The sequence below is a fragment of the Sarcophilus harrisii genome, chromosome 2, assembly GCF_902635505.1.
Source record: "Sarcophilus harrisii chromosome 2, mSarHar1.11, whole genome shotgun sequence".
NCBI classification, from domain to species: Eukaryota; Metazoa; Chordata; class Mammalia; order Dasyuromorphia; family Dasyuridae; genus Sarcophilus; species Sarcophilus harrisii.
In genome coordinates, this window is record NC_045427.1 from 642059394 (window position 1) to 642081547 (window position 22154).

At 38.4% G+C, this 22154-nt stretch overlaps 1 protein-coding gene across 1 annotated transcript; it reads right to left on the minus strand.

Moving 5' to 3' along the window:
- Positions 1-1141: 1141 nt before the first annotated feature.
- Positions 1142-22100, minus strand: CDK1 (cyclin dependent kinase 1). The gene is made up of 8 exons (XM_031956908.1): positions 21998-22100; positions 16284-16343; positions 12593-12749; positions 11692-11815; positions 9937-10107; positions 7482-7645; positions 7232-7373; positions 1142-3159 (listed from the first exon to the last, which is right to left on the minus strand). The coding sequence occupies exons 2-8, from the start codon at positions 16318-16320 to the stop codon at positions 3061-3063; spliced, it is 894 nt and encodes a 297-aa protein (XP_031812768.1). The 5' UTR covers positions 16321-16343; positions 21998-22100; the 3' UTR covers positions 1142-3060.
- Positions 22101-22154: the final 54 nt, after the last annotated feature.

The following is a 22154-nucleotide window of genomic DNA, read 5'->3' on the forward strand; positions in this document are numbered from 1 at the left end:
ATTTTTACATTTCACCATTTATCATGCAAGCTATTCCTGCCAAAATAGTATTGTGCTGTGAGAATGTATGTATCTAATTCCTAGAATTCTGTCCACCCTTAAAGCAGCTGGATCCCCAATATAATTTTGTTCCAGAGGTGCAATAACTAGCTTGAAACATTTGAAAAATGCATTACTTGGGCTTCTCAATTCCAAAAAGTTGGAGTAAAGGTCAGTGGGTCAAAGTTAGAATGACAAATGTATTCTGAATTTGAGGGAAAACACATGGAGCCAATCCTCAGTGCAAAGGGCTAACCTTAGAAAGTGGTGAGCTCCTTCATCAAATTCTTCAAGAGGTGGTTGATCAAGTCTGTGCATAGGTTAGAATAAAGGGTTCACGAGATAACTTTCAACCCCAATTCCCAACAGAGGTTATAAAACAGAGGTTGGGAAACCAGTTCCATGTTATTAAAAGGCCAGCCTGCACTGGCTTTTAAAGAATTTGTTATACTATGGCAATGTTTTCTAAGACTATTTCTACCTTCATAGCAGCACTTTTTAACTATTCATCATAAACAATTTAAATGTATCACTTATTCACATCGATTGAATCATTTTTACATCTTTTAAATGGGTCTTCACTGTTACTATTTTTTTCCCTGTGCATCAAATGACCCCATTACAAGTCCCCATTCCTAGTATAAGCCTTTGTGAGCTCCCCAGTTGAATCAGTCAAGTTGTTCCTAAACTCAGTCTTAGATGTGGGGACAAAGGTTGTAGCTATCAGCCTGCTGAACCGATCTTGATTAACAACTAAAAATTCATTTTCAAGAAATCACTTTAAACTGAACTTGTTATTGGTAGCAAAGTCCAAAATAACATTGCTGGATTAAATTGTTTCTTTAAGTAATCATAAATGTCTAGTCTTTAAGAAACAGTCAACTTAATTATTTTCAACTACTTCAACTACCTTTTTAGGTAGCCCAACATAACTTTATTTTCAACTACTTCAACTACCTCTTACTTAAAATCCTTACAGGAAGTTGGAATTTAAGACCATGCAAGCTGAACACAAAACTACACTGGCCTAAATAATTTGGTTTTATGTGGAAAATAAATCATAACAGTTATTTTTAAAAAGTAACATTCATCAGTATAATTGAATACTGCAATTTTATTATCCATCCCCTTAAGACTGAAATGTCATTTAAAGTGCCAATTAGTGATACTTTCCAGCAGAACATGTGCTGTACCTCTATTTTCTTTATTTTTAAAAGAAATGCAGTAAATGTAGAAGGAAACTAGTTCTTCTATATTCACCCAACAGGTGCTAAAATTATTTTAACATCCAAACAGTGGCTTTCAGCAATGTCTTCCACCTGACCAAATGATGAATCCAGTAGAAATCTGTTCACTTTGCATTATAAGCACTGCTGAGCTAATGTAGATAAAATCAACTTGCTCCCCTGAAACCCCAAAGTGCTCATTAGAATCATTCACATTGATGAAAAACTAAATTTAATAGTCAAATCCTTTTATCAACATATAGCTAGGAAGTTTCAAACTAGCACTAACTTTCAGAACTCAGAAATTAGATTAATGCAAATTACTTTTCTAATTTATGCTAAACTATGCACAAATTATCCATTTCAAACACAGAAGGATAAGTAAGTAAATATGTTCCCAAAGGTCATTTTCAAAGAATGAAAATTTGCCTGGCCTTCTTCCCTCTTCCCAAATGCATGTAGTCTTGCTATCTACGTATCTGAAACAAATGAGTTTTAGAGTTGCTCCACAGCCAAATTATTAACAGGGGAATAAATTCATGTATGTTCCCAGAACTGCTTAAAATGAAATGTCCATGACCCAGGATCCAAAACTAGGCCAATTTACCATGACTTATTAAGAGGGAAGCAGCTGTGCAACATTCACAGTCCCCTTTTAGGCCGACTATACACATGGCAGGAAATACAGTCAAGCCAGGCAATGGGGAACTATTTACATGGTGGTAAAAAGAACACTAGTGCAGACTGATGCTTTTGATCATGACAAATCGTTAAGTAGGCCAAAGAGGAAGAGTAAAAAGGAAGGTCTACCTAGTTCAATGATTTAGAAAAAATAGCTCTGGGGACTAAGATAAATACAAGTATCAAAGCACCTTCCCCACTAAAACCCATCAACACTCTTTCAGAAAGGGCTAATCTATAGCTATAACCAAAACTACCAGGTAGCATTATTAATTACGTTAAGATGCCAATCATCATTATTGGGCATTATTTTCAAAAATAGTTGTCTTACTTAAGATGTTTTTCTTTATTTAAGAATAGATGAATTGGTGATTATGTCTTTTAAAGGTTCAAATTTCACCTTTAAATTATATTTATCTCATAATTAAACCTGTCAAAAGAGATGAATTTGCTATATGTTCTTCTGATTCAGGGAATTCTTAGCATGCCCTTGTGTTTATAAGGCACTGAGGTACATTGCCAAATTCATATAATTATTCCGAGTCATAAAGTGGGAAGCCAGGGAAAATATACCAATGTATGCATGTATCCTACCACATGAAAAATCTAAACTTAGTGAGTTTTCAACTTTTAACTGGATAAATTATTTGAAATCCTATATCCTTACTTTCCCTTCACTGAAGACAAATTTAAATTTCACATTGCCATAGGCAATTGGAATTCAATTTAAACATACAAAAAATACAGGGAAGGGTCTTAGGATTATTTTATAACATAATAAAATTTGAGTCTGATTTATGCTCCTAAATGACATCTCAAATATGCAAATATTGTTTTAAAATTAGCTCCAACTTCCCCCAAGCCCCGCACATCAATGCTGGATTTACAATTTTATTTATAGAAAAACAGAAAAACAGCTGTATTGATGAGATCTACATAGAGCATTATTATGATATTTACAGTTGTAAGCAACACCTTGGAAAAACAGGACAGTTTTCAATTTTACAAGGAAAAAAGGAAACACATATATAAAGACAAATGTTGACAGAGCTTAATATTAACAAGAGGGCTATCCATTCTTGATACAAAACCGGAAAATCACTTGGCTGGACAACTAGAGCTTCTTAATCTGACTGTCCAGGTCATTAAAATACGGATGATTCAATGCCATTTTGCCGGAAATTCGTTTGGCAGGATCATAGACCAACATTTTCTGGAAAAGAAAGTGAAATTTATTCAGAAAACTGTACCAATGAAACTAAACAGAATAATACCTATCACTAGGCAGATTAATGTCTGTCACCTACCTAGCAAAAAGTTAAACGTCAAAAAGCTTTTATAAGATTCAAACATAAGCACAAATGTCTCACTTCAGGAAATTTTAAATGCCATCCTTGCCTGCGTTAACCAAGAATTTTAACTAATTAGAATGCCTCACCCCCTCTAATGCATTAGTGCCAATCCCCAAGTGCCAATACTTCCCTTTTTTGTTGTCAATTCCATGTTCAAACACAAACATGTTTCAGGCTCATAATTTACAAGCAGGAATATAAAGTTAGGCCAGGAAAAATAAAAATTCTTTTTTTGGATAAGATGATTTTTGTAGGAATTATGGTATTTAACTATAGTTGTTTCCATTTTTGCTTCCTACATATCTTAAAAAGGAATCAGAGTGGGAAGGGGAAGGGAATTTGAGCTATACATATTCCAGTAAGCTGACTTATTAGGCAAAAATTAATGTACACACTTGAAAGAGGTAATAAACCTTTTTACTAAGTAGTTAATGTAGCACTAGATTAGCCAGAAAATGACATGGGATTGACAAGAGCACCCCAAACATCCTTAAAATCGTAACAAATGCCACATGCAGATGAATAAACGAAGGCCTGTGCAGTCAAAGCACTTCTAAGGCAAGAGTGAACATCCAACTGTGCGTCTCTTGCAATGTTGGCTCTGAAACCATTTAAAGCGGTTATTTCCACAAAGCAGGGGTCCCTTATTTGGGGAACGGATTTTTATCTATCATACCCTTAAGAAATGATGAGTGAGAAAATACAATTTTTTTTTAAACTGTTACAGCTTGAAAACAGGACCAGCAGAACAAAATCCACAGTGTCTACAATAAAAACCAAAAACCAAAATTTTCTTCCTTTCCTTGGAGAGAGGTCTTGGGGAGCTAACATAATCATCTACCATCTTCTTTTATGCCTATGTTAGCTGGTTTTGAGTCACTGTTGGCTCATGGAGTGGCATTTAAAAAAATAAACAAAACCTTGAAATGGTAGCAGCTAGACGTAATAATTATAATTAATCTGGTCCCTGACACCAGAAATGACTCCACTTCAACCGCAACCAAGATCTTGGGTACAAAGCCCAAAGAACCAAAGCAAAACACTAAATCTGGGCGACAATTTTCAAAGGGAGAAGTCAGTTATACCAGTATACAATGTCAACAAGTTTTCTACTGCTCACATCAGTTTACTTAACAAAGGGGTATGTAGAGTAAGTAGAAGCAACTACTTGTAGAGCAACTGGGCTCAAACCCACTTTTTGATCATAGAATTCTGTGTGCTAATAAGATCACAAGATACTACAAGCAAATAAAATAAGTGCAAATAAAAAAGTGCAAATGTGCAAAAATGTTTGCGACAGCCCTTTTTGCAGTGCCAGAACGGGGAGCTGAGTGGATGTCCATCAGTTGGGAAATGGCTGAGTGGTATATGAATATAATGAAATCGACTTGTGAAAAATGTCAAGATCAGTTGTGAGTCTCCAAAATTGAAGATTAAACAAAACCCTCATTTTCTGTGAGAGATGAACTAAAAATTTAGAGACCAATTTTCCCGCAGAAGCAATGTGGGAATTGATTTTGCTGGACTCTGGTTTGGTGAACTTTTTCAAAATTTTTCAAAATAAGGAATAGCTTGCTGCATAGGCAAGAGAGGAGAGGCATCTTGGGAGAAAATGCTGTAAAAATAAGGGATAATCAACATTTCTGAGAAATTTATTTTGGCAGGGAGAGAAGGCTGTTCTCAAAATGCTGTAAAATTTTCTTTCTTACTGGAGATTTGGGAAAAGGACTGACAAGTTTTTAGTCGGTATGTGCTAAACTTTTCTAGCGAATTCAAGGAAAAGATGTTAGGCAATGCAGTGCTAAAGTGAGAATTCAGAAACTAAGTGGGTACAGAATAGAATAGACACTTTAACCTCAAAAAAGAGTATATAATCCCCAAACCTAAATATCAATTTTTAGAATTATGGCCTACTGTTGACCCACTTACACACCGTACACAGAGAGGTTAAAATGGGTTCATGATCTAGACATAAAAAATAAGATTATAAATAAATTAGAATATAGGATAGTTTACCTCTCAGACCTGTGAAGGAAGGAATTTGTGATCAAAGAATAGAGATTATTGATCACAAAATAGAAAATTTTGATTATATCAAGTTAAAAAGTTTTTGTACAAACAAAACTAATGCAGACAAGATTAGAAGGGAAGCAATAAACTTGGAAAACATCTTTATAGTTAAGGGTTCTGATAAAGGTCTCATTTCCAAAATATATAGAGAATTGACTAATTTATAAGAAATCGAGCCATTCTCCAATTGATAAATGGTCAAAGGATATGAACAGATAATTTTCAGATGAAGAAATTGAAACCACACAGTTCTCAGATTGGCTAGGATGACAGGAAAAGGTAATGACAAATGTTGGAGGGGATGTGGGAAAACTGGGACACTGATACATTGTTGGTGGAATTTTGAATGAATCCAACTATTCTGGAGAGCAATCTGGAATTATGCCCCAAAAGTTATCAAACTGTGTATACCCTTTGACCCAGCAGTGTTATCCCTTATATCCCAAATAGATCTTAAAAGAAGGGAAAGGGACCCATGTGTGCAAAAATGTTTGTGGCAGCCCTTTTCATAGTGGCTAGAAACTGAAAATTGAATGGATACCCTTCAATTGGAGAATACCTGAATAAATTGTGGTATATGAATGTTATGGAATAGTACTGTTCTGTAAGAAATGACCAGCAGGATGATTTCAGAAAGAACTGGAGAGACATGAACCAACAATACTATATGACGATCAATTGTGATGGCTGTCTTCAACAATGAGATAAACCAAATCAGTTCCAATTGTTCAGTATCAAAGAGAATCAGCTACACTAGAAACAACTACAGGAAATGAGTGTGGACTAAAACATAGCATTTCCACTCCTGTTACTGTCCGCTTGCATCTTTGTGTTCCTTCTCAGGTTATTTTTTACCTTATTTCTAAATCCGATTTATCTTGTGCAGCAAGATAACTGTATAAATATGTATACATATATTGTATTTAACATTTTAACATGCACTGGACTACCTGCCATCTAGGGGAGGGAATGGAGGGAAGGAGGGGAAATGTTGGAACAAAAGCTTTTGCAAGGGTCAATGCTGAAAAATTACCCATGCATATATCTTGTAAATAAAAGGCTATAAAATAATTATACAAAAAATAAAAAAGAATAAATAAATAAAATTGTGGCCTCCAATACTTTACCCTTTTTCCTTCCTTCTCAAAGACCATAAATTTCAATATTTTAAAATAAAGATAAGTCGGAGCTATGCAAATTGTCTTGAAATACATAGCCCAGAATACAACCAATTATGAAGGCACAGAGATTTACTAAAATTCTAACATTTGAATAGTGAATAAATTTAAACTTTTTATTTTAAATAAAAATTTGATAAGTTAAAAGGAAATACAGCACAGATGTAAAAAAGGAAAATTTCAGGTAAAAGGAACAAATTTTCTCTACTGGAAGTAGTTCAACTTTACAGAACTACTTCCAGCTCTTGGCTCTAAAAATTACCTGTAATTTCCATTTATTCACTTTCATTTAGACCTTTTCTTACAGTCCAAAATTATTGTGCTCCAACTTTTGCTATCCTACTTTTCCTATTTAATTCTTCAAAGTAGTTATATAAATATGTATATATAACATATAATAATCCCCGATTTGATTTTTCTTGTGCAACAAGATAATTGCATAAATATGTATGCATATGTTGCATTTAACATATTTTTACCATGTTTAACATATACCAGAAATGCCATATATACATTGTATGTGGGTGTATACACATATATATACACACACACATACATTCTAGGTTCCTGATAAACCTGATTAAGACACCCATCTAAAATCTAATATATAATCAACTACTGAAAGCTTCCACATTTTCAACAATGGGGTTTCCCATAAAGTCCCATCAGAGCTTTACAGACTCACAGAGAGCAGATCGATGCCATTTTCATCGAGGTTCTTGACATGTGACGTCAGACTTCCTGGTTTCCACTTGGGGAATGTATTCTTATAATCCTGCAGTGACTCGACTTCTGGCCACACTTCATTATTAGGAGTCCCCAGAGCTCTGCAAGACAAAAGTTTACTAAGATTTCCTTATTCTGGGAGAGGGAGAACCTAAGTGGTCTTAGGCCCTTTTCTGTACTGTTGGAACAAAGTAGCTAGCGCACTCTACCTGAAGATTCGGAAGAGCTGGTCTATTTCAGAATCCCCGTGGAAAAGTGGCTTCTTTGTTGCTAATTCAGCAAATATTGTGCCTATGCTCCAAATGTCTACTGGAGTTGAATATCTGGCAGAGCCCAGCAACACCTCTGGAGATCGGTACCACAGTGTTACCACCTAATACATAAATTTTAAATGGTTTACAATTGAACTAAATATTTTTTTGGTTAATAAATTATTGGCAACAAGACATCTGTCAAGACCCTGGATTCATGTTTCATTTGAAGTACTCTACAATACAGACTATATAACCAGGCAGTCCTCCCTTATTACCTGTCAAAGACTAGCATATTAGTGATCCTGACTTTAGAAATGCCCCATTAGAGCATCTCCCTCCTACACACAGGAGTAGGAACCAGGGTCCAATGGATTATGAGTGACCTGTGTTGTAGAAGTAATTTTGGGAGCATTCTTGTGTTATAGTCTGTATTCCTTTTTAATTTGTAGACATTAAAGTCCTGGTGTAATTTATATCTGTCTCTGACCAAAGGAAATGTTTTTCATTATTAGCTGTTGTCTCCATTTACAATGAAATTGTCAATATGCATATTGACAATTTCTTTAGGAGAAATTTTAAGAATTTCTTTAGGAGAATTTAGAATTTAGGAGAAATTTTAAGAATTTCTTTAGGAGAAATTCTTATATGCAATAAGATTTTATTTAGCAATGTGAAAGGCATGCGAAGCTCCTTGGCAGAGACAGGAGGTGGGCTGGATTCTCCTAAACAGGCTGGACCTCTCTGATAGAGCAGTTTGTTCTTAACTAATACAAAAAAAGAGGAAATGATTTCTAGCTTTCCATTTTGTACTGTTTTTTTTTTTTTTTTTTTCTGTTTTTGTACTGTCATCTCATAAACCTTCTCCACCTCCTCCTTCACGGGACATTCTCCTTACCAAGACCGACCCTGGACTCCCCACATTCATTTATCCTCTCATGGCATCTTTCTTATCCCTATGCTCTGGCTTTCTTCCTGTTGACTACAAAGGCAAACTTGTACAAAGACCCGGCTGGCGACCTCTCCCCTTTCAGCCCCCTCCCAGGGAAGTCTCTTCTGGTCCTCTGAACACTGGGCAGCCTGAGCCTCAAAGATCCAGTCTCCCCTTCTAGTCTCCTCCTTTGGCCTCTGGCCAAATCTTTCCAAGGTTCTTCTGAAGGGTTTTCATCCACCTCATGCTCCCGGAGCCAACCCCAAGTCTCCATCCTGGGCTCCCTTCTCTCTTCCCTCTGCAGTCATTCACCTTGGCCTGCTCCAGCCTTCCTCCAGCTGCCTCAGGGACATGGCAAAGGAATAGAACTTGCGCTCTTTCCCCAGACCTTCTCTCCTCCCAGCTTCTTATCACCTAGGCCCACAGCCATGGCTGTCCTCTCCAACTCCCCACTCAGGCCTCCCTAAGTTTCTCACTCTTGCAACCATCACCTCAACGGGTATTGGCCCTCAGTGTCACATCCTGGGTCTATCACAACCGTCTGCTGACTGGCTTACTGTCAGCTTATAGCTGCCCAAACACAAGCCTGGGAGCATATAGCCACACCTCAGGCCTCTTCCTGCCCACTCTGAACCCTGCCCACTTAGGTGTCCAGCCCATCACATTGCCTCTGCCCATTTAATTGTCCTGCCCACTGAGCTCCACCTACTTCACTGTCCTGCCCACCAGTTCCCCCAAGGCTCTGCCTGGGCTCTCTCCTGAGCCTCAGCTCCTACCTCATGTTCCCAGCTGCTGGTATTTTCCCCACAATTATCTGTCATCAATCCTCTCCTTTAGGAAAGGAAAGTTCTTGCCTTATACTACTAGGCTCCATCAATGCTTGTAGATTAACATCTCCTCACAGTCTAACAAAGTCCTCAGAAGTACCCAGGAGGCTTCACAGCATAGAAAGAACCCTCATCTTTCTGCTGGCCACCCCCTTCCTTCCCAACTGTCCCCAGCCCCAGGCTTCGATCCCTTCCAATAAGAAGCCTCAGGTGCTTGGTGACGTACTGTCCACCAAGTGCTCTGCTCCAAGAACCCTGGGCCATCCCTCACCAAGACCTTCAGAGAGGGCTCCGAATACTCCAGAAAACCCTTCAGCGTCTTCCAGCTGCCCTGCTTCATTTCCCTTCAAGGAGTCATACTCCCCAAAATTTCCCAGCCTCCTTTTGTGTTTTGCTTTTTGAGGACAGGGACTATTTTTCCCCTCATTTACATCCTCATCCCTTATCATAATGCTGGCACACAAAAAGTGACTAAATGTCAAGGTGACCAAGCTAATTAGCAGAGGTATGGCCAGAAGGAGTCTCTTGACTCCTTTTTACAAAACAAGGAAAAAGGAGGCAATTTTAGCATAGAATGCATATACATATACATAAATAGATAATTAGAATAATAGATAATAATAGATAATAATTAGAAAGTATTAACTCTTCTTACCTCATGTGTATAGACCCTTATAGGTATTCCAAAGGCCCGTGCAAGTCCAAAGTCAGCTAGTTTAATTACACCTTTATCATCTATTAATAGATTCTGAGGTTTCAAATCTCTGTGAAGAACTCTTCGTGAGTGACAAAAGACAATGCCTTGTAAGATTTGATACAAATAACTCTGAAGAAAAATGAAAATAAATTAGAAACTCAAAACATTTTAGTCTTTTTGCTAAGAAACAGCTAAAGAATTTAATTCTAAAACTTACATAACTCAAAAGAAATCATCCAATAATAACCATAAATGGTTAGCCCTCTTGAGGGCTAATGATTTAGCCCATTTTAGCCATATTTTTTGCACTTCTTGATCATAAAAGTTGGAGCTAAATCAGTGACATGTGTCTTTGAAATTATGACATTCACAACCACTGCAAATATATGCTCATTCTCCATTTTCATCACTTCATTTTTTTCTCCAATAGAACCTTTTGGGAGAAAATAGTTTTGTGTTGACATATTATAAAAAATATAATTAAGCAAGTGATAGCAATGCCTGGGGATCACCGGCTGAGAACCACTGTTAATCAAGTATGATCAACAAAGCTCAATTTTAAGTACAATTTAATAGGGGCAAAACCCTTCTTGCTAAGGATTAATCAATATCCTAAGTTTTTCACGAAAAGCTTGTTTTGGGAATATGCTATTCATATAACTAATCACTGTAACGCTGTAACTAATACACTGTAACTGTAAAGATGTACAACACAATAAATTCTCATTTCAAATAAATCAACACATAAAAGTATACAAAAATAGAATTCTAACAGAAGACTAATAGACATTTCATGTTCTAATTGATTTTTCTAGCACAGGGAAACATGAAGGCAAAATTACTTTCCCCATAAAGGACAAAATTCCAAAATCAAACTATAAAGCACAGGAAAGAATCCTGTCCTATAAGGTCCTATAAGGACCATTTTTACAAGATTCCATCAAGACACACTGGTGTTAAATTCATGGCACTCAATGGCATAAGTGTGCCATTCTTCTGATGGTTTCTACAGAATCTAACTTTGTTGAAATAAATGTGCCTAGGAAAGGAATGGGGTTTGGATGAACAAATAGCTATTCTACATACTCGGTGAAGTCTTAGTGGGGAATTTTCTTTTTCCCGTTTTTATCTTGTGTGCCCAGCACTGTGTGCCTGATTTATAGTAGTTGACTTAGAAGGCATAAGGAAGTTCCAAATATAGGGATAGCATATAATGGATATTAGTAAAAACTTGGAATTAAATTCATTTTCCAATACAGAATCAGAACTGCTAGGGACCCTAGAGGCCAATTTGATCCAAACAGCAATTGCAGAATGCCCTCTACACGATGGAAAAACGGGCCTCCAGCCTCCAATTAAAGAGACCCGATCTCCTCCCTGAACAGTCCTTTTTACTTCAGGAATGGGCATCCACTGTCAGGCCCCAAAAGGCTTCTTGGCTTCTCCAGGTGCTCTCAGTTCTACTGTCTTGGGTCAAGCTTAACAGATCTAATCCTCTCCTCTACATGGCAGACCTTCAAATACTTAACAGTAGATGTTATGTACCCTATATTCAATATTCCCAGCTTCTTTAGCCATGACCTATGACCATGATCCTGAGCATCCATGATTTGCCCTCTTCTGGATTCTCCAGTTTATGTGTGTTATAAAAGAGGCCTAATCTTTTCAAACAAAAGTCAATATTTATTAACCAACTGGTAGGAATAGCCTTACTTTAACAAGTGAAGAATCCATATACTGGCCAGGAGGGATAGAATCCAAGTACTTCTTGAGGTCCATAGAGAGGAATTCAAAAATGAGGTAGAGTCTAGCATCTTGCATGAGTACATCTTGAAGGCTGGAAAGAAAAAAGCAATTTTATGAATTCACATCTTACCAATATTTCTAGTATCTCACTTCTACAAAAAGTTTTCATCAAAGCTGTCAAAAGGGAAAGAAAGGTATTTTCTGTGAAACAGACCTAAGAATAAGATAAGCCTAGCTTATAAAAAGGATCACATGTGAAACTAGTGTTTAAAAGCAGTTTATAAAAGAAACCACAAACTTGCAGGACTGCTTTTAAAAGTCTATTAAAGGGAATCCCAGGTTCTAAATCAGGTTCTAAAGTGCCATGTTTCCATGCTGCTCTGGTATCCTAAAAGAAAAAAATCCAACACCATTAAAACCAAATGGCAGGAGTAGGGAAGGAAGAAAATTCTTTTGGCTCCCGAAATGTTGCTGGGATGTGAGACACAGGGCAAAGATTGGGAAGAAACTACCAGCCAGCCACAAAACAAGTTTCCATGGCACCTTGTTTTCCACCAGTAACCACGGCTTGGGCAGTTGCCATACCTAAATAAAGTGGTTTACAAGAAGACAGCTGGTAAGCCTCAGTGGTAAAAGTCAGAAGGCCTGACATTACCTTGACTATCATTTCTTTTATTCTACTAATAATGATCCACTCTCCAGACACATTACATTCTACACACATTATACCAAGAGCTCTTATTCACAAATGAATAAGCTTTGTTGAAATAAAATCATTTCAGAAAATTTTGAAGAAACACATACACCTAAGTTAGCTTTTAAAGATGCTAAAAATATAAGTACTTGCAACCCACAAATCTATCCATACCTGACGATGTTAGGGTGACGAAGTTCTTTCAACAGAGAAATTTCTCGAATCGCAGTGCTTGGAACGCCCTCCTCCTCACTCTCCAATCTGATTTTCTTCATGGCCACCACCTGACCTGTAGTTTTATGTCGACCCTTATATACAACACCATAGGTACCTAAAATACAAAAAATTAAGTCAAATAAATGTTTATCTCCAAACAAAAACAAAAAACATAACAGCATTCCAACTTCCAAAAGGAAAAAAAAAATATTCTAAGCCATCAAAATAATTCTTTACTCTAGTGAATGCGTAAATGATGTGCTATCCACTAACTTTGCTTGGATATTGTGCTTTAATGCTCTATTAAGAAAATATGCACTATAGAAGACAGAAGGTAGAAAACAAAAAAGCAAATATAGACCAAAACATTCAGTTAAAGAGGAAGATTCACTATATGCATCTGTCATCTGCTTCTATAACAAATTATAACTACTTTCATAATGAGTATCAGAAACCAAGAAAAGGTCATATTGTTAACAGATAATTTACACTTAGGAAAGTGGCAACACTTAATTCAAAGAGATTTCCATCAAAATAAAACCCTTTAAAACAAGTCAGAAGAGTTGGCTTCAGATTCCAGCACAGGGTCATGACAAGTACAACCTCAGGGAGAGTGCTTTTCAAGGATCCCTAGAGCTCAAATCCTAAAATGTGAAGTAAGCTTGTTCTTTAAGCTACCTAGAAAGTTGGCTCTCAAATAGTTAATCCTGGGTAACTGAAATTTTATTCCTCAAGTGAGAACTTGAATTATAAATTGCCAGATAGTAACAATTAAAGAATACATTTTTAGGTATTATATAGTACAGAAGGAACAAGAGAAAAAAACAAGCATGATGATGAAGCTCACAGGAGTTGCCTTGTGCCAGGCACTGTGTTAAGTACTTACTGGGAATACAAATGAAACCACAAGGACAGAATGATCACTAAGGGAAGAAGCTTCATGGAAGAGATTAAGACTTAAACTGAGCTTCAGAAATGAGGGAGTTCAATATATGGAAGGGTGCTAAAAGACAAACCTTTAAAAGAAAGTTTGTGCTAAAGAATAATAAAACTATAAATAAGGCCTTGAAAACCAGGCTGGTTAAGATCTGAGAGATCTTAGGAGAAAAGAGAAACATTACATTTTCATGAGCAGGAGTTATGCAATGAAAGGAATTGTGCACTATGCTCTGGCAACCAAATTCATAATGGAAACCTTAGGGAGGGGTAAGGGCAAGGAAAGATTTCTAATAAGCATGAAAAAGCACAAATCCACTAACAGGCTAATCACAACATGGAAATTGAAAAAGGAACAAATAGAACACATGAAGAAGGAAAGACTGAATAAAAAAGTGGAAAGAGAAGCAAAAGTCAAGGATTGTTTCAAGTCTGGGAGATTGATTTCTTATTGAAATGTAAAGTATAATTTATTGGCATCCCAGAAGGTATCTCAGCAGGCAGCAAGACCAGACAATTGGGCATCCTGTCTACCTGAAGACCTTTAGCGAGGGAGAACCCATTATCTCAGAGAAGAGGCCTTTGAGGATAGTCCATGTACTGAAATGAATCCAGATCTTTTCATTACTATCAAGCCTAAATGTACCCATCTTGCAACTTATATCCACTGCTCCTGGTTTGGTCCTCTTAGACCAAGCATAGCTGCTTCCAAATGAGGGGCCTTCAGACCCCTAGGCAGTCCTCAAGTAGCTTGGTCTAATCTTCAAGAGACCCCCCAAAAGACATTCACACCCCTTTATCACCTTGGTTCAGCCTTTTCTTTCTGAATGAGATCAACATCATTGCTGGGTCACAAGACACCAGCGGATTTTACTTATTTTACTTCTAGTTCATTTTTATGATTTTCACTGAAATAGTGCAAATAAAATTGGGGTTGTAAAACCCACAGAAGACAAATAATGGAATAGAGATTGTCATTTCTTTGAATAAAAGAATTAAATAAAATTAAATAAAAAACTGATCCTAGATTTTCAATGCTTTTTCGATCTCCCATTCCCATTAGGAAATCTCCCATTCCTACTCCATAGCTCTAAACTGGACCTTTTTCTCTACATTCTGAAACTTCACTCCCGAGTTTAATTATCACCTCTATGAAGACAACTCCCAGATCAAGGGCCAGCCTACTCTTTCCTTAGCTCCAGTCCTATTACTCACTTGGCCATTCTGCATGGAGGGTCTCCAGGCATTTCATCTTATCCTTCCCCCTGAACTCATTCTTCTCAAACTTGCTAATTCTGAAGTGTCTACAACAGTCATCCAGGTCTCAGACCACCACGATTTCCCACAGTTTTGGCCCTTTCTTATATCAAATTGAGTCTTAATTATTCTATGTCCACAACACATGCAGTCTGTTGCTAACATGGGGCTCCCAAGACTCTTTCATCTATGTTTCTTCAATCACCAAATGCTCACAGGAATCCTAAACCAAATTTCTCAGACACTTGAAACTCCCAAACTGAATTCTTCATCACTTCCCCCAACACTAGTGTTTAGATGCTCAATGAAATTTCCATCCATCTGTTTGTCAAGTCTTAGTAACTTTGTAGCATCTTTCCTTCTCTCCTCTGACAATAGCATCCAGAGCCATTATCTGCTGGTCAGTCTCCCTCCCTTGAGTCTCAAGCCCCTCTTCCATCAGTTTTTAAGTCATCTTCTTAAAATGTGGCTTCTTCCCAGCCCCACCTCCTTAACCAAACACCTTGTCACACCCCCTGCCTTAGTTCATTTTTACCAGATGTCTTTTATGCTGGAAATTCTCTCCCTCTTCATTTCCACTTCCTAGATTCCCTGACTTCCTTCAGGTTCAAGCCAGAATCCCACCTTCTGTGAGAAACCTTTTTTGAAGCCCCTTAATGCCAGTATCTTCTCTCTCCGCCATTCTCCCAATTTATCCAGTCTGCATCTCAGTTGTATGCATCTGTTTCCCCAATTAGGCCAAGTTCCTTGAGCAAGAATTGATTTGATTTTTGTTTCTTTGTAATACTTAATCCACTGCCTGCCACACAGTAGGCACTTAACGGATGATAGACCTTATAGCAACTTGTCTGTCCCTTTTCCCCCCCTCACAAGGCCCAGATTCCTACCTGGACTCCCTGCCTCCAGGTAATCATGTCCTCAAAGTTCTGTTCCCAGCAAGTCACTCATACCCCTGGCCTTCTCCACATGCCCCAGGCCATCCTGTCTTCAAGTGTCCTTTTCCAGGTCTGTTTCACCCTCCTGCTGAAGTTGCCCTTATTCTTTTCCCTGATCAGCCCTCTGGCTTCTAGTGCCTGGGCTGCCTTCTGCCTCCCAGAAACAGAGCTTTGAAGCAAGTTAGGGAGGACCACTCTACACTAGTGGCTGGCACATCCTGATCCCACAGCTCCAAGCACACTGTGCATATGTCAGACGGAATATGCCCCTTTGGACAGGGTTGCTTCTCTGTATACTCAGCATCCAGTATGTGAGTGTTTAACAAATGTTTGTTGATGACTGGTTCACATTATAACATGCATCATATATTCCTTAATGTATGGAGATTATATTGAGAAGCTGGGAAGAGGAAAACTGTATAGTTCTCTACAACACAGATTTGGGGGTGAGGGGTAGACATTAAAATTAGATTAGGTTGTTGTGTTTGGTTTAAATCTTATCAGCTTAAAAATTTACTCACCTTCCCCAATTTTCTCAATTTTTGTATAGTCTTCCATTTTTATTCAATGTGCTGGAGACTCTGAAATAGAAAAATCAAAAGTGAGTCCTCATTATAAGCACTCAGAAATTTTGAGAAGCAGTAAATCCACTAGAAGTAATTGAGTCATTGGTCCTGAAGTCGATGAAACCTGGGTTCAAATGCTACATAGGACACTTGTGACCCTAACATTCAATCTATTACCTTATCTATCTTATTGTCTTAAACAGGTTTAACCATTGTGTTGCTCTTTCTACACCAAGAAAAGACTTAACTATTTTGAGTGGGATCTAGAAAGAACCAAGACTACAGAGAAAAGTACAGGCTTGTATTGTCTGTATTGATAGATTCCTTATTATTGTCTCTATTAATAATCTTGGTAAAATAGGTGGGCGTAGGTTGTCTCTTCAGATAATAAATACTAATTATTTAGGATTTTCCAAGAACTAAAAAAGAAAAATCAGACATTAGTTGACCCTCAGACAAGTATTCTTGTCTTGGTATTCATGTAAAAATAGCAATGCTTCCATCATGAAAGCTTGTCAATAAGGCTGAAACACATAAAGGTGGAATGACTCAGTAAGGTCATAAAGCCAGGAAGTTTTACTCAAAAAATAGAATTTGAATTCATAGAATTTATAAATAGAATATGAATCTCGAATCTAAGCTCTTTGTTATTCTAAGGACTATTCTCAATACTTCAACATTTCTCAATCTAAAATTATCTCTTTTGTATTTTTCCTTCGCTATTAGCTTACGTGATGACCATAATACCTTGGATTTTATGAAATATTTGACATTATATTAAGTTAAAACATTACATTAAAACATCATGAAATTAATAGCTGAACCAACAAGTATGTCTATATGTACATATGTACATAGAGAGTGGGAAAGAAAGATCATTTTCCCATTAGAATATAAGTTCCTCAAGGATAATCCCTAAGTAGTGCATGAGCTCATTGACTCAATAAAGGAAAAAGTTATAATGAAATTCTTGGGACACCCTCAGCTAACATTCAGGTACCAATACATTACTGCTTAAGCTTCATGACCTTGGACAAAACATTTGGGCCTAAGTTTTCTCCCCTTTCTCCCCTAATATAAAAGAATAATTTCATCATTTTAAAAAATATTCCATTAAATATAAATATAAATTAAGAAACAAAATTATGGTAATCCAAAAAATTCAATTAATAAATTATTAATTAGATCATATGTTTTCTATTGCTTCTTTGAATTCTTGATCTAATTAATACAAGAAAGCAGAACTGGGAAAATAATGCACCCAGAGAATTCTGTAAACAACCAACCAAATATGCTGTCAAATGGGCAGCCTTATCCAAACAGAATACTTAAAAAAGATGTTACCTTCCTCCCCTCAATAAAATGCTAGAGATGAAATATCACATAGTATCAAACTTGGTTAATATATTTAAGAACTGGGATCAAATGCCAATTTATCCAGTCCACATATATATATATTCATTACAAAGAAGAAAATAGTTACAACTATTAGTGTTTATTACACACAAAACTACAGATTACAGAAATGGTCATCAAGTAGTCTTTTTATATTCAAGGCAGGTGTGGACAAGGTGGAATTGGAACTTGGAAAAAAAAAAAAACTGCTATTTTCATGACCTTTTCAAAAGACTGCCCCAAATTCCATATGCCATCTTTAATTTGTATGGCTGGAGTACTCTTCTCCCAAGTCACCTCCAGCTCTAAGAAGTCCTATCTTTCTTCACTGATCAGTTCAAACTTCAACAGAGTTCCTGTTGTTATCTCAATCCTGGAAGTACTTTTATTTACCAATCGGTATAGTGTATATTGTAACCTCCTCCTTAAGTAGAATGTAGGCTCATTTAGAGCATTTGTTGTTGAGGAGAGGACAAATCAAGATGTCATTTACACAGTAATTTTACTGGTATAGGGGAATTCCAAGGAATTACTAAAGCCATGTTGACAAACTCAAACAGAAATGGGGCCACCGACCCCATCTATAGGCACACCTCATTTTAGTGAATGTGGCAGATATTGCATCCTTTATATACTGAAGGTTTGTGGCAAACCTGGGTCAAGCAAGTCTGTCAGCACCATTTTTCCAATGACGTGCTCACATTGTATCTGTGTTCTGTTTTGCTGATCTGGTTACTGATCTTTAATGTTATTACTATAACCATTTTGGAGCATGGCAATCCTCACCCCCATGCCCCCATGAGACAGCTGAATTTCATCAATAAATGTGTCTGAACCGTTTCACCCACCTAAATCCCCATTTTTCTCTTCTTGTTCCTGACACAATATTGAAATTAATAACCTTACAATGGCCTCCAAGTATTCCAATGAAAGTAAGAGTTAATTGATACAGCAAATTTCATTGTTTTACTTTAAGAAATTGCCATAACCAGTCCAACCTACTACCCTGATCACTCAGCCAGCAAGAATCTACCAGCAAAAAAATTAATTTATTGAAGACTCAGAGGGTGGTTCGCATTTTTATCAGTATTTTAAAATTAAGATACACACACACACACACACACACACACACACACATTTTTTTAGACACGCTTAGTAGACTACAATATAGTCTTTTATATGGCTTGGGAAATTATTGCCATATTCACTTTATTGAATGATCTGGAACCAAACCCACAATATCTCCAAGGCAAACTAGTATGTAAAATATTTCCCAATTACATCTTAATCTCTGTGTTGCACATTTAACAGCTCTGACCTACAGCATTAGATCCATCATCACCAGAGGCAGTAGGGTGCCAATGTGCAAATATGAGCCTAGGTCTTCCTGACTACACAGTGAAAGCACACTGCCTCTCAATTTCTTTAGATGGAGAAAATTTGTTTCTATTAGATGAGAAGAGCAAAACAAACTTCATGACAAATGCAATGTGAAAGGGAACTGAAGCTGGATGCTCAGGCAGCCACACTTGTGGCCACTTCCTTGTGAAGAGTTTTGATTAGATGACCTCGGAACCTTCCTGTTTGAGGACAGACATGAATCCTGGACAAACATTCTAACTTGTAAAACCTTCCCCTCTACGTCCAAAACACAATATGCTCTAACTGTACACAATTATGGCAGCCAGTAAACAGAAGTTATATGCAGAACTAATGGGAGTACAATAAGAGAGGGAAAGCACTGGAATTAAAGAGGGGATGGGCTTCCTGTAGAGAAAGGATTCTTGTTGGAATTTAAAAGGAAACCAGGGAAGCCAGGAAGTAGAGATAAGACACAAGGGAGAGCCAAAAGATGCGAGTCTTGTCCAGTCAGAAGGCCAGAGTCATGCAATGAAAAGTGTGTGAGAAGTACAACCACACCATGTGACAGGGAGTGAGAAGAATCCAGCTAGGTGGAAGAGTTTTTAAGGCCAAACATGCTTTTGTATTTGATCCTGGAGGTGAAAGGGAACCTTGTTTACAGAGTAAGAGGAGGAGAATGGAGGAAAGGTCTCAGTGGATTTGATGATTAAGAGATCATTAGTAACTATGGAGAGTGTGGTGAGATAGAATGAGATCAGAAGCCAACTTCTAAGATGTTAAGGAGAGAAAATTCTATTTCAAAAAATAGGCTAAAAATTCTTCCACCAATCTTGTGCTGAACTAATCTATTAACTTCCTTTCAGTCAGAAGTTTTTAGGTGAATACCCTTTTCAAATGGTTTGTGGGGCTTATCTTCTCACAGGGCTCAAGTCTTTTTCCTACCATTTCCTACCAGATGGATGGCAGTCAGCCATCCTCCATGCTCTGCACTTTTTGCAAGCTACTTTTGGTTGTCTAGCTGATCCAGGAGATTATTTGAGCCTAGATTAATAGATGACTTTTCTAGTCATGTAAAACCTGAATAAGTTCCTGAGGCTGGCTTTCTTTCTTTAGCACTTGCATCAGTTACAAGGACCAAATGAAGTCAGAAAGAGCATTGTATTCAAAGGCAACCTTTACCTTCCTGCATTTTGCAACAGCTTCCTTTATGGCATGCCAAAGATATGTTTTCCAGCGTTACATGTGATGCTGTTAGGAGCCTTAATATTGGCGTTCAACTCCCAGTTCTCTTAATCACCGTCTATTCATGCCCTTGGATCAAGTCACTCAATATCAACTGCCTTATCCATAAAGTAAATTTATCTAACCAGATCCTGGTCAGTCCTAAAGTCCAAAATCTATCTGGGCTAAGACGATTAACTGTATGATCCTGTACCAAGCCACTCCAGCTCACAAGTTTCCTCACCTATAAAACAGAAAAAGCCATATTTACATTACTCCCCTAGCAGATCATGGATAAAATATGTCCGAGTCAGAAGGAATCCAAATTGTAAGAATATGTCAATAAGTATGTTTCTAAGGAATAAATTCCAACAAGAGCCATGTTTTTTTTAAAAATCTTCCAAATCACTATGAAATACAAAAGAAACACACATAACCACAGAATGACAAAGCTGACAAAAAATAAATGACCAATGTTGGAGAGGTTGTAGGAAAACGGGCATATTTGCAGAACTATAAATTACTTCAGTCATTCAGGGAAATAATTTGGCCAAAAAAAAAAAAAAACTGAACATACTTCTTGGACCAATACTGTTACCAGTCCTACACCCCAAGAATATGAAGGGTGAAAAGATGCATAAACATTTCTAGTTCTTTGTAGTGGCAAAGAATAGGAAAACAAGGTGCGAAGCATCAACTGGGGAATGGCTGAGCAAATATTACGTAAAACAAGGATTATTGTTGTATATATCACCTATATGCTTGTGTATGCTATGTAAACGACTACTACATATAAGCTACAGAACAAACACATGAATTTGTCTCCTACATACTACGTATAGTGCTGTAAGAATTAATCAATAAACATGGTTTTCGGGCTTGCTAGGTACTAGATACAAGTGCTAGTGATTCAAAGAGCAAAAGGCAGTCCCTGACCTCAAAGAGCTTACAATCTAATGAAAGAAATAAAACTATTTCAGAGAAAATATAGGAAATGAAAGTAAATATAAACATATATTTATATATATACAGACATTTATATGCATACATATAAGATAATAGGAAAATAATAGCAGCTCCAGTGGGGTGGGCTGCAGACTAAGGTGGGCATCTCCAATGGCCAAAGGAGGCCCCAGGGAGCTGACAGAGGGGGCAGAGCGAGTGGGAGAGCTGCCAGGGCTTTGGGTCTCCTTCCCCAGCGGGGCCCGAAGCCGGGCATCCCCGGCTCGGGCGCTTCCTGTGACAGCTGCGCCTCGCCCCCCGCGGAGGACGCGGTCGGGAGCGGGGGGGCTCCTCCGCACGCCGCCTTCCCCAGGGCCCGGGCAGGAGCAGGGAAGCCCCGCCCCGACGGGAACCTCTCCCGGGGCGCCCCCACTGCGTGCCAGGCCCGCCGCGGGGGCCCGGGAGCCGAGCAGCCCTCGTGGGTGCGAGTCCCCTCCCCCCGGCGGCCCTGAGCGGGGCTTCGGGGAAGGGGCGCAGGGCCGCATGGCGCCCGGAGGTGCCGCAGTGCCCCGAGAGGGCACAGGCGGGCCGGGAGAGCGGGCCGGGAGAGCGGGCCGGGTCCCGGCCGGGAGAGCAGCCCGGGGAGGCCTCCCGCAGCGCCGCGCTTTTGCGGGGGGGGGGGGAACGCGAGGCCGGCCGGCCCCCCACCCCCCTGCTCCCTCCCCCCCACGTCCCCCCGGGCTCCTTACAGAACAGGCCGAGGCCGAAGGGACAGCAGCGGCGGCTGGGGCGACGGCAGCGTCTACTCAGCCTCAGCTCCGGGGACGCCGACTGAGGCCAGTTTCAAACTCAGCGCGCTAAAGTGTCTCCGCTCCGCCAATCAGCGCGCCCGTAGACTTTCAAAGC